The 13,446-nt window shown below is 37.5% G+C and overlaps 3 protein-coding genes across 3 annotated transcripts; 1 reads left to right on the top strand and 2 right to left on the bottom strand.

The window, feature by feature from the left end:
• Positions 1–32: 32 nt before the first annotated feature.
• LOC132186534 (UDP-glycosyltransferase 84B2-like) lies at positions 33–757 on the top strand. The gene is made up of 2 exons (XM_059600514.1): positions 33–119; positions 194–757. The coding sequence occupies exons 1-2, from the start codon at positions 33–35 to the stop codon at positions 755–757; spliced, it is 651 nt and encodes a 216-aa protein (XP_059456497.1).
• Positions 758–2,886: 2,129 nt separating this feature from the next.
• On the bottom strand, positions 2,887–3,779 carry LOC132188213 (F-box protein GID2-like). Its single transcript, XM_059602621.1, has one exon. The coding sequence runs from the start codon at positions 3,510–3,512 to the stop codon at positions 2,970–2,972; it is 543 nt and encodes a 180-aa protein (XP_059458604.1). The 5' UTR covers positions 3,513–3,779; the 3' UTR covers positions 2,887–2,969.
• A 4,910-nt stretch (positions 3,780–8,689) lies between these two features.
• On the bottom strand, positions 8,690–11,406 carry LOC132188224 (probable receptor-like protein kinase At5g24010). The gene has a single exon (XM_059602633.1). It carries the CDS (start codon positions 11,308–11,310, stop codon positions 8,773–8,775), a length of 2,538 nt encoding a protein of 845 aa, XP_059458616.1. The 5' UTR covers positions 11,311–11,406; the 3' UTR covers positions 8,690–8,772.
• Positions 11,407–13,446: the final 2,040 nt, after the last annotated feature.

Genomic DNA, 13,446 nt, shown 5'->3' with positions numbered 1-13,446 from the left:
GAAAAAAAGAAACCATTCCCTTTAAAGTTGATATGTGGAATGCTGAAGATTATTGCATAGAATGGCTAAACAATCAGCTACCGTCATCGGTCATTTACGTCTCCTTCGGCAGCATGAAGGTATTATTAAATCATCACTTATTTCAAAAATTGAAATTTAAGTAAATTTTATGTAATTTATATTATTCTAACAGGTATTATCTCAAAAGCAAATGGACAACATAGCCATAGGGTTGAAAAAGAGCAACAAACCGTTTCTTTGGGTAGTTAAGCCACCGGAGAAAGGCTGCGAGATGAAAGCCGGTGAACTGCCATTAGGATTCTTGGAAGAGACGGAGGGGATTGGTCTGGTGGTCAAGTGGTGCTCCCAAGAGAAGGTGCTTATGCACCAAGCGGTGGCTTGCTTTATGACTCATTGTGGGTGGAACTCGACGCTGGAGACGGTGGTCGCCGGGGTCCCCGTTATTGCTTATCCGGAGTGGACGGATCAGCTGACAAATGCCAAGCTTTTAACTGATGTTTTTAAGGTGGGGGTGAGAATAAGAAATGGAGAAGACGGGGTTGCTAGCGCCGAGGAGGTGGAGAGGCGCATTGTAGAGGTTATTGATGGGCCAGAGGCAGTGGAGATAAAGAAGAGGGCGATGGAGTTGAAGGAGGCTGCCAAGAAAGCAGTGGAGGACGGTGGCTCTTCTAAGCAGAACTTCAATCGATTTATTGATGAAATTGCTCGAAAACCTTGCCGTACGGCTGATCTTTAGGTTTTAGGTGGCAATGGCATGGCCTTTGATTGGATATTTCGTAGCCTGCAAATGTGTCCTTGTTTCGTGTTCATGCAAATGAATATTTTGCTAATAATAACTCTCTTGACTGGTTTCCTTTTCATGTAAATGATACCATGTCCAACCATAAAGCCTAATGGCTTAAGAAAATTTTCAAGTGATTAGGGCATTTATTAGGGTATGTGTTCGAATATCAGTAATAGAGAATCTCCACATATGCCTGATTAGTATTAACTGCCTTAAATTTTCATTGATGTCTTGGTGGGGCTGAGTCAGGTTATGACTCAGTCGAACTTGAGGGAGCGCCTGCGGATCCCACTGTTTAGGCTCCTCCTATGCGGCTCCCAGCGAATAGGTGCTACTACGGTCACTTCGAGGTAGGAAAATCACGATTGGTTTCCTCGACCTACCATTTTGCTTAGAAATGGTAGGTCGGTTTCCGGCGAGTGCACAATCGGCATCCACGCTTCGTGTGCTTGTTCCCATTTGTTTTATTTTCCTTGTATTGTCTTTGTTCATGTTTTTTCCCTGTATACATTTCATTCCTGTTATTTGCTTGCAATAAGGCCCTGCTTCTTTGGTTCGCTCATGTTTTATTTCGGTTTTCTTGCTTCTGTTTTGTAATAAGGCTTGGCCACTAGATCTGCCTATTTGGATGTGAACTGAACTTTGGTCCATACCTTTTAGGTCGTGGATGTGAATTTTAGTCCAAACCTTCGAGTTGTGGACGTGAACTTCATCCTGGCTTTTGGGTCGAGGAGGAATTTGCGCTACCTATGCATTGGATTGCGTCTGTCTTATGCAGATCTATTATTTCAACTGAAAACTAGTCATAGGTTAGCAGAGGTTTTAGGTGAGGTTGTATCCATATAGCTTCGGCTATAATTTGTATTTTCAGGGCTTTGTGCTCCTGCGATGTAAGAGCTTTATGCTCGTGATTATTATCAATGAAATTGGAATGTATTTCTTTCAAAAAAAAAAAAATGAAGACAATTTATTTGATGATTTAGCGAGATTTTGCTTTGTTGAATTTAATTATAAATACCATGGCAAAATATTTAGTTTGGATTTTGAAATAGATTCTCTTCTACAAATTGTTAACTAGTCTTTTTTTTTTTTTAATGAGTAATCTAATGATTAGTTGGAATTATCATGTTAGCATTGTGGGATTCATAGATATGGAATAAAAATGTGATTTATGGCTTTAGCCTCTCCCGATAACTATATATGTATAATACAGAAAATAACTTGTGGTTTTTATATAAATTAGAGGAGGTTCGATTGATGTGATATAGGCTTTAGGATTTGATTAGGGTTGGTGAATAAAGATATCTATCATTATCTATAGTTTATTTCCATATCTGAATGAGGCTGGAAATGAGGCTGCATGAGATAAGTATGTTAGAAGAGATTCAATAAATTTGATATAAATTTTAGGATTTGATTAGGGTTGGTAAGATACTACCACTATAATTATCTCTAACTTTATATTTGAATAATCTAAATTCACTGTCGTGACACACTAAGATAAGTACTAAAATAATGATTTTTAAACTTTTAAAACAAACCAAAGGAAAACAAATAATGATTTGTTTTAAAAGTTTGATCAATTAACTAATCAAAGCTGTAACCAAAGTAATTAAACAATTATGTTAACTAATAATTTCATATGACTTTAAACTTTTAAAACAAATAATAACTGATCATCAAAACTCTAGTTAGAAGGCTAGCTAGTATCCGAACCAACAATGCAAACCAAACTACTCAATGATTTCATTTTATTAGTTGGTAATTTGCATTATGGGCTAATCTGAATGAAAATTTGGGCATTTTAGATTATAAAATGACCATATTGCCCTAGGGGCTAATCTGAATGGAATCCAAAGCACAGAATGGCCCTGAGCTCTTTTGGTCCTCTAATGGCGATGATCAGAGAACAGCCCACAATTTCCATCGAGTCCGGCAGCTCCCATGCGAACATTCATCTGTCATTTTAGATCCTAACATCTGTCATCACTCATCACCTCCTCATGCCAGGAAAATTCTCATGTTCTTTTGGAAGGAAACAAGAAAAAGAAAAACCAGTTCCCATGCGAACACAATATCCATGGGAATTAAAGAACATAAAAATTGAAACAGAAATCCAAGAATTAACAAAAACAAAATGAAAAATTGAATCTTAGATATGTACTTAACATTTTCTATTCGGACAACCTTTGTAACTGAAATCCATCTTCTCATAGTACCGAATGGAAAGCAGCGACAGCGAGAGATGAACCTCGTCTTTGCCCCAACGCCTACACCCCTTCTTCGGCGGCGGAAACGAAGTCGTGGAGAGAGAGTGCGACGACGACGTCGTCTTGGTCTTGAGGAGCGGCCAGAGAAAGGACGCGTGGAGCCGACGGAAGCCTCCGAGGGCGAGGACCACCGAGCGTAGCTGATCGCTGGCGCACCCGATGTTAGCCCAGTGGCGCGTGCAGAGCATCTCCCAGAGCCTCTCGTCGTGCGCCGTGTTCCTCCACCGCTTGCTAACGCACGCCGCCGTGGCCAGCGTGCGCGCGTCCACGTGCTTCATTACCTCGAAGAGTAAATCGTCGTCTAGATTCACCAACGCACTCTCTTCTTCTTCTTCTTCTTCTACGAGCTTCGGTTTCTTTGTTATCTCGTCGCCGGAGAGGTTGTCGGCGTGAAGTGGTCGCTTCATTTTCCGATCACAGCCACGGGAAATATTCATCAATATTGGAGTCTCTCTCTATAGCTCTGTATCCAGAAAGGGTGTTTGACTGAAATGGCTAGCGTGCCCTTGATTGCAGGGGTTAAAACAAAATTAGATAGAAAGTTTACAAGGCCAGAGCAGGCTTTTGTCGCCATTATTCATTGTTTAAGCTTCTTTATACGCAAAGTTACTTTTGGGTTGGCAATGGTGGAGGAAGACACAGCGAAAAAGATGCTGCCTCCTCTTGAGTAAATGTGTGTGTAGCTTTCTGAATGGCGCTTAGTGAAAATTCTTAGATTCCTCTTTTAACCACCACCCTTTTTGTTCTCCGTCTTTTGCTTGCCACGAGTTGCAACATTTTTCCCGGACCAGCTCTTGGCTCAATGTTTAAGGCTGTGCTTACACGTCATCAAATTCAATAAATTAATTAATTAATATGACACCACCAATAATATTAGAAAGATAACACTTTTTTTTTTTTCTTTTTTGTCAATTTGAAATTATTTTTAAAATTTGATTATTAGTAATTTTAAAAATCACATTCAATTAAGAAAATTTGAGGAGGATAAGAATTTCCCTTTTAACGTTGATCTTTAGGCACTTGCGTTATGTTAAGCTCTACTGCAGTAGTGAAGTGTTCATTGATCTAACGGTTGTGATCATCGCCACGTTCGGTGAAACTTTTCCTTCGTGAAAATCCAATGTTTTGGGCCAATAAAGTTTTGCTGAATCAAAATCTATATATATAACTTGTTGGGCTTCTGGGCTGATCATTTAGTCTTACACGAAATAAAAATCTATGTAGCGTTCAAACAGATCACTTTCTGTCCTTTGTCCTTCTCTGTCTAATACTTGAAAGTGAATCCATTCTTGATAGATCTGTTTGAACGAGCCCACGCCACCAAGACCAAACCCCAAAGGCACCAATCGGCACTCACCTTCCACGGCTCGTAACTCAAGAGAAATAACTTTTGAAATAATTGCCCAATGTTAGGGAAAATTGCAAAATCGGTTCGTAGAGTTTGAGACGGTGACAGATAAGAGCATCTAGTGTGAACAGAATAGTTAGTCAATGATTTTCTCGATAGCTAAATTTGTAACAATGGTTAAATATGGTTATTATTAATATTTCTTAATCTCCAACATATAGGTAATTAATTAATTTTATTTATTTATTTTATCTAGTGTGAATAGTAAATATGCTGATTAACCTATTCATAAATAGTAAATAGACTGATTAGCCTATTCATTATCCGCACTATAAATTTTGTTTATTATTTTTTATCTCTCACTTTCTTTCTTTTATTCTCTCTCACACAAAATAATATTTAAAGAAAATAGATAATAGAGTAAAGAATGTATTAGAGTGTATATAGAAAAACGAGTAATTAAAGTAAAAATTTATACTTTTTCAGTAGATATTTTGTCTATTTTTGCTGGAGATGCTCTAACTTCTTAAAAAAAAACAAAAAAAACATATGCTATGATTGTGTAATAAATAACTTACTCATGACAATTCTTTTATTAGGATTAGTAAGAAATTAAACATTTATCTTAGAAAGCCTATAAATAAAAACAAAAAAGAGTGTTACACCACCCCCTTTGGCCCTAGTAGTGGCCAACCACTTCTAGAATGAAGACCCATGACCAATCCTCTTAAAATTGATGTGAGTTTTAAAATTATAATTAGATTTGTGACAGACTATTATTATATTTTGATCAAACAATAATTTTAAAAATCAAATTAATTTTAGAATGACATGAAAAAAGACGTAAGTCCTCCTTCTAAAATTTCTTAAGAAAAATTATTTCTTACACACCATATCACCCCGAGAAGTCATTTGTCTTTTAAAATCATAGGAAATTATTTGCCACTGCCTCAAACTCCAAAAAAAAAAAAAAAAAAAAAAAACAATTTTACAATTTTTCCTTATTCTAACATACACAAAAAGGCTTAGTCCAAGTTCGCCCACAAGTGGGTACTTGCAAATGAGAATTGGAAGGCATAGCTGGAACCGTGGAACTGGCCGGGGCAGCATTTGATTGATTCCAATGTCAAAAATATTCGTCCACCACACAAGATATTGTTTATTGACTGAATCTTAGACTGCTAGTTATGTCAATTCTCATTCTCAAAAGTAACATTATTAAGTTTGAAAAAATGCTTGAGAACATGAACCTTTTCAATTTGAACTCTTATTATTGTCTGATCAGCCAAAAAAAGAGTGACAATTACTTCACAGAAAGAAACCCCTCCAACCTTTTCGTCCATCCCAAAGGAATTTTTCTATCTTTGTTTTTTTTAATCATCTCTGATCATCTGATGATTCCCTATCACTAAAGGCGATCAGAGTGCTACACCCATCTGCTCTTTTCCTTCGATCCATCAAATTTGGATTCTTATAATGTTGTGACATTCTAGTTTGGTGGCACCGTTGCTTCATTTGCTGGTTTTGGAACGAGAAGGAAACAAAAAGATGAAGGGAACCACACTACTTGCAAATGGCATATGCTTGTTCAATTATTATTTATCCTAAAAGTTTAAGTTGGAAGAATAAAAGTGGGTTTTTCACTTTATTGATAATTTAATACTTCCCTTTAGGGACGGACACAGAGTTTGGTATGGGTAGGGGCTAATAGGCAAAGAAAAAACCTATACCGGCCATCCTCAGTTCCATTACTGCTCCCCTCAATATGGTCAGAGTTTTTGCCTTAATATTATATTAAATCATAATTTATCTCAAAAACTTAATTAATTTCTTAATAACACTTAACTAATTAATATGTAGACAATAAGAACAATACTGTCGACTCTTCCATTAAACCACTTAGGCGATCGTAGAAGAAGGCCCCGGCTCAATACTTCTTGTTTGCTATGTAATTTCAATCATGGACGGTTGCCTTGGTGTATATAATTTCATATTGATGATGATATGAAATAATTAGGTCGGTTTGGACCAACCAATTTAATTTCTGGTGCCGACTGTGAGAACTGAAACCATGCAATAAGGCAAAAAGTCGGATCCATGGAGCAGCTCACCAAATTGGTTCACCATGAATGCTCTAAAAGTCGAATTTTGTACAAAGGCTAGCTAATGTGAGAAGTGGGGATTGGCCTGGATTCACTTGCAATCTCCACGCCTCATTAGTAATGGGAAAAGTGAGTCAAATGGGCACTTTAAGGGTCCCCCATGCCAAAAAGTCATTCACCGTCCTTACTCCTTGGCAATCCAAGACCATCCATCCCTTTAATTAGCTTATGAAATGCAGATTCCAAAACAATCTTTTCTGCTCCATCCTTTGCCTGAGAGAATATATTTCAAGGAGTAATCAAATACGGGTGTCAAGCAAAACACGAACTCAACAACGACAACATCAACAATGAGGCACCTTTGTCTACAACTTCTCCTGCTCTCCATCCTGCTCGCGCTTCCACAGCTGAGCCTTGTTGACTGTCGAGCCCTTCGACCGGAGGGGATCGTGAAGAGTACCGACAACCCTGAGAAGGCTGTTGTTGATCATGGTGGCCCAGAAACCAACAACGTCGTAGGTGGTCGGGTTTTGGCCGTGAGAGATCAAGTCTTTACGACGTTGGCTTCTGGACCTAGCAGGAAAGGCTCTGGCCACTAGCCATATATATATATATATATATTCTCTCTTTCAAATTACTTCCTTTCTCGATCGTCTCAGACTTATTTGTAAAATATGTATCGTATTTAGACTAGGCATTTTTCACTAATATAGAGTAAAACTCCTTCCATTGTTGATAGAGCTTATCGTTTTTTCTTTCTTTAACTTTCCATTAATTTATAAGTTACCCAAATTGCAATAACTTCCCAACTTTTCTGTGTGGTCGCCATGGTTGAAATTGGTCGTGATTTGGAAGGTAATTAACCACAGTTTGGCACTCCAAAGTAGAAGGGCAGGCCAACTTCCATGCAACTGTAAATATCAACTCAAACCTTTTACGGGAAAGTCCAGCGAACTGTAGGCTTCTCATTCTGAAGAGTACGGTCAAGCTAGGGAGCGTTGTACGGTTCAATGGATCTCTCCTTGTAATTGCTTCGAGTGTCACTCTCGTTGTAGAATTAACCATATCATGGGTATAAAATCTCAATGAAAAAAGTGCTACCATCCAGCTCATTTTGGCTATAAAATAAAGTAGGCTCATTTGGTAAGAATATAATATTTTTCCTTTCAAATAATGTATTCTCTATTTGGGAAAAAATAAGGAGTATCATTCTTCACGGAATAATATAATCTTATTTCCCTTATTCTTTTAAGTATCCCTTGAACATTTCCAACAGATTAGCTCAATGATTACTTTTTATTCTCAATAAAATTGTGTTAGAAAATAATATTTAAAGAAAGTAGAGAGTTGAATAGGTAATATGTTGGAGTTTGTATTGAAAAACTAATAGCTAAAATACAAAAAAATAAATATTTGAGTAGCTAAAATTACATACTATTGCTGGAGATAGATGCTCAGGAGTCTTCTATAAGAACCTAGAGTTATTGAATAATTAATAGTATGATATTTATGAGGTTACGGCTCCCTCAAAGCAACGACCAAAATTCTCCAATACCTTTGGGCCCAAACAAATAAGTGTGAAGGAAAATTACATGAATTCCATTCTTTTACAGTAGAAAGCTAAACCTTTAGGTTGGGTGGCTAGGCGGACGCCATTTCATATATAGTAGTTCCTCAATATTCTGTCCAATATTCTCAAAATAAATGGACATTCCGAGATTCCTACCTTTACATATTAAGCATATAAGAGTGATTTTTCTGATTTAGGTACATACCAACACACCACAATGAATATGTCCGTTGGCATTCAGGTGAGTAACAAGCAAACCCCATGTAACAAGCCCAATACTCGACACCTTCCGCTCTAAATTTTGGTTCAAACAAGAGAAATGTTTATTTTTTTTGCATTGTGGCGTCTATCTCCCGTATATTTTCGTTGAGTTGGCGTGTTCCATTCACCATTAATTTTATTATAAATAGAGACAGACATGTCACTTTGTTGGTCTGATTTTTCAAAGTTTTTTTGAAAATGCGACCTCTAATCTTATGATTAAAACAACATTATAATAGAAGTGCAGGGTGAAATAGAAACACTCGATTTATAGCGGCCTGGATATAACAGCTCTTTCTGATAAACAATACTGGCTAAACAAAGCCAGGGAAAAGCAGTGCAAATTACAATACGTCTTTACAATTAGAAGTAGTGATAATACAAATCAAAAAACAAATAAAAGTCTACAAACATCATTATCTAGCATCATCAATTCTCATCTGGGAGAAAACTTCACTTGCTTTGACGTGGGAGCCATCATCCATAAGCATAGGCGTATCATCCCTCGCAAACGACATGCTAATTGAAGGAAACCGCTGAACATTGGGCATCACGAATGCTACCGAGGAATTAGTTGTGCTGTCCTCGTGTGGCTCTCTCCGCATTGCATTTTGCTGAAGCTGTAATGCATATTCCAAGTCCCATAGAACATCAGCCATGTTGGGCCGATCAGCACCGCAATCTTGTAAGCATTTCTCTGCTGTCTCAATAAATTTTCTTAGGGAGCTGGGATCAATCTGATCTTTCACTGAAGGATCAACAATCTCTTCAAGCAACCCTTTCTTCTTGCATATCATTGCCCATTCAGCTAGATTCACCTGCTCCCTTTGAAGCACTGGATCTATTGGGGGCCTTGCACATAGCACCTCAAGAAGAACTACCCCAAATGAGTATACATCAGATTTTTCTGTTAACTGTTGGGACTTAAAGTACTCGGGATCAAGATACCCAAAAGTGCCTTTAACAACTGTGCTGACATGGGTTTCATCCAGAGGACCTGTTTTCGAAAGGCCAAAGTCGGCAACTTTAGCGACAAGATTTTCATTAAGCAAGATGTTGGTGGACTTAACATCACGGTGTATGGTGCCCCCTGCTGAACCTTTGTGGAGGTATTGAAGACCCCTTGCTGCACCAATGCAAATTTCAAGCCTTTGCTTCCACGACGAAGGAGGCTTATCTGAAGCGTATAGATGTTCCCTTAAAGTCCCATTTTCCATGAACTCGTAGACAAGAATCATCTCAGACCTGTCATCACAATACCCAATCAATTGAACAAGATTTCGGTGGCGAATTTTGGACAGAACCATGATCTCTGTATGGAATTCTGGAAGGCCTTGGTTTGACCCTGGCTCACTCCGTTTCACAGCAACTTTCCTGCCATCCCTAAAAGTTCCACTATAGACGATCCCAAAACCACCCTTACCAATCAGTGATTTGTTATTGAAGTTGTTTGTCACAAATTGAATTTCAGCAAAAGGCATCTTCAACCCAAGATTCAGATTGGATTCAAGGGAGCCATTTCTTGTTCCCCTGCTGTGAGAACTCCCTCCTCCAAATACAAGTACTACTGGTGACCAGTTTGAATTTACGCCAGAATTCGGCTTCCTGCTTTTGAAAACCAAAAAGAGTACAACTACTAAAATGCAGATTAGAACCAATCCTCCAATAACTGAGCCAACCACAAGAAAAACATGGTTATTCTTGGGGGCGATTACTATAGGAACTGGACCAGAATTATTCAGTATCTCCTTTATTTCCAGCCCATTCAGATAGGCAGTTTTCGGCTTATCAGAATCATTCCGAGGGCCTATACTGATATTCATAAGTCCAGATTCATCAGAATCAACCACAAAATCGAAGTAAAAAGGAACAGCTACATAATAGGAATCAATCTTCAAACCGAAGTTACCATAAATATAAAGATTGAATTTCAGAGTGGCCATTGATGGGCTAATAATGTCGCAGAAGTGAACTCGAACGAGATGTGAAGCACTCTTACTCACAATAAAAGACCATGTTATATTGAAAGGATTGAATTGAGTACTTTGAGCGCTAGAATTTATATTCATCTCTTTTGCAGTCTTGTAGACCTGATTTGGGGCAGTGAATTCATTGATATTTTGATTATTTTCTCGGTAATTAGGCCTGTAGTCTAATGTGCTATTTCTTGCAGCGCCTGGATTGTTGATATATCCATCGTCCGGAACCCAGGTTCTCCATAGCTTGTCATCATCTGGTGTGAGTTCAGTGCCTCCAACGTTGATCCTGTAAATGCTCTGTAAACTCTTAGAGAGCACACCCGTGTAATTGTTGTTAATTAATGCTGCCGGACTAACATGTATTAGTGGGGCTTCATCAGAGATGAGATCTGGAGGGGCAAGGAAGACTTCTATGGCATTTATAAATGCAAAAGATGATCCTCGAGGAACAAAATACACTTTGAATTTTCCAGGATTGATGGTAAGTAAGAATTCCTCTATTATAGCGGAGTTGCTATAGCTTTTGGGAGTGAAATTAAACCCATAAGTCCACACGTCAAAAAGAGCTGTGGAGAGATCCGTCTGAGTAGTTAGGGAAGAGAAAGCAAAGAAATGGAAACGTACAAAATAGGTACCATAGTCTTCGATGTTGAACTCATACAAAGAGTTGTGTCTGAAAATTCTTGCTGTCTGATACAGAGCCAGAGGTGATGCACCTGAGGACTCGTTGCTGTCTTTCACGGTGCTGCCTTTCCCTGAGCGGGAAACGGAAGCCGAAATCAAGTCACTGGAATTCGAGTCCCCAACGAAATTCCGGAGGTTAGCGTTCACGTTGGAAGCTGAACCACAATTGATGAAGTACTTAGTTGGGGGAGTGTACGCCAAAGACAGAAACTGAAGGGATGAAAAGTGGATGAGAAAAAGAAGAAGAGCAAATAGGGGGATATGGGTGTTGTGGAGCTGAAGCTTTTCCATGAATATGGCGGAGAAAACGTTGCTTACTTTCAGTCACGGCAACGCTTATCTGATAATTGTGGACCTTAAATGAAGACAGAAACATTGTAGGAGAAAGACTCATGCTTGGTCAGGTCTGCTAGTGGACTTTGTAGTTGAATGATGGACCATCATAATTTTCCAATGCGAAAAGTCTGATCCCATTTTCGAGTTAAAAACCCTTTTGTATTCAACAACCGTGTGCATACGGTTGAGGATAATTTGGAGGTTTCAATAGGCTGCAAGCCAAAAACATCTTGTAAAGGGAAGTTTCAACTGTCCAAAAAGCATTAAATCTTTTTGTGCACGGAAGAGAATAGCTATAGCAGTCACTGGCCCGGTAGCCAGTTTGGAGCAAGAGGGGTTGATAATCATATTTTATTTCATCATCATTTTGTCCAATAATCAATATGCTTGCCCTTCTATCATTTTTGTAATATTTTTATCAAATCTACGGCATCTCCATATTTGAAAAATAAAATCTTTCAAAATATTTAATTAAATTGAAATTGGAGTATGTTATCGAATCAAGTTCGAATTGAGAATTTTTACTTTGAAATCATGATAAATAATTATTTAAGCTAATAAAAAAATATATTTCATTATTTAATTATATATATATATATATAAACAGATTTTGACTTTTGGAAGAAGACCTGGAACCTTTATTTTGGATGGTGGAATAGTTGAATCTCATGTCTGTGGCAGAACGCGTTAACGTACTCAAGGGTGCAGATTGCAGTAGACGTAGCGGTAGGGCAGAGCTTTATTCACCGCAACTACCCCCCATAACTCATAAGGAATTAAAAAAAAAAATCTGCTCCCAGGGCGGGCGCTAATTTTTTTTTTTGCCCAAATTTTCTACTAGCTTCTATACAATAAAGCCAAATTTTATATCTTTGACACTTTTACCCCTAAAAAATTCAGTCCAGTTCAAATTTCAGCTCAAAAATTAGAGTAAAGCGAAAGAGATGGTGTTTTACACTACTTCTTACCTACTAGACTATCACAAATTTTTTTTTTTTTGTGCTTGTTCATTGCTGCTGGCTACTACTACGCCGTGATTCTATTCTGTGAATCATATGATGAAAGTTCTCTTATCTGAGCACTGAGCCTCCTTTTACAGGTCACAACTTCATTATATTTTTATTATTTTATTTATGTCTTTTTTAAGATAAATTCTTAAATCCACCGCTTTATTTATTATTATTCCGACGATTTTCAGGACCTAACAAAAAATTTGCCTTAGGCTATAAATTAAACTAAAATAAAATAAAAGAGGGTGGCTTGGTTGGGCTGGCCGAATCAATTCCTAGACCAAGGCCCAAGGGAATTGTATGGCCGGTATGGGCCGATGGTTGATTCGGCCATTTGGGGGCCTTGGGGCTGGCAAATTGGCAATGGGATAGTTGGGTGGTTGGGTCTCTCAAGCAGGTACCCAAGGTACACTTTTTTTTTTTCTTTGGTCACAATTTGGGCTGTCCATTTGGCCCATTTGTAATTATCAGCTAAATTGCTTTTGGAGAAAAAAAAAAAAAAAGAGGTAGAGTTCACTTAATCCTCTCAAACAGTCACCCTAATAAGAATTTACCTCTCAAACTATTAAGTATGACAACTTATCCTCCAAACTATCAAAACAATGACAATGTACCCTTTAATAATAGCAAAATGACAAAATTACCCATCTAAAATTTTTAATAAGACAAAAATACCCTTAAAATTTTAAAAAATAAATAAATTTTAATATATATATATATTTTTTTTATTTTAGTAAAGATAATTTTGTCATTTTATTAAAATTTGGACTACAAAACATTGCATGATGTTGTCAGATGCACCGAAGTTGAGATTACCAAAAAGGTCAAGACCATGATAGAAATCAATTTTGAATTGGTACAGTTTATGAAGTCACATCAATGGGGTTTAACTGTTAGTTCTAAATAAAATTGCAGGATATGAAATGTTTGAACACAATTCAAAAGGGTTGAGATCCGGGGTATAAGCTTTCTATAAATTAGTTTGTAAAAATTTCATACAAATTAAATTTTAAAAGCGATATATGTTTCTAAAGCTATTAAAAAAAAAAAGTGAAAAACACATGTTATTAAAAAATATATA

The sequence above is a fragment of the Corylus avellana genome, chromosome ca7 (genome assembly GCF_901000735.1).
Source record: "Corylus avellana chromosome ca7, CavTom2PMs-1.0".
Lineage (NCBI taxonomy): Eukaryota > Viridiplantae > Streptophyta > Magnoliopsida > Fagales > Betulaceae > Corylus > Corylus avellana.
This window is presented reverse-complemented; position numbering and strand designations above follow the sequence as displayed.

Excerpts from the sequence above, each read along its gene's own strand:
- LOC132188224 (XM_059602633.1), bottom strand. The coding sequence starts at position 11,310 with ATGGAAAAGCTTCAGCTCCACAACACCCATATCCCCCTATTTGCTCTT.
- LOC132188213 (XM_059602621.1), bottom strand. The coding sequence starts at position 3,512 with ATGAATATTTCCCGTGGCTGTGATCGGAAAATGAAGCGACCACTTCAC.
- LOC132186534 (XM_059600514.1), top strand. The coding sequence starts at position 33 with ATGTGGAATGCTGAAGATTATTGCATAGAATGGCTAAACAATCAGCTA. Across the intron at positions 120-193 it reads TCTCCTTCGGCAGCATGAAG|GTATTATCTCAAAAGCAAAT; the intron begins GTATTATTAAAT and ends TTATTCTAACAG.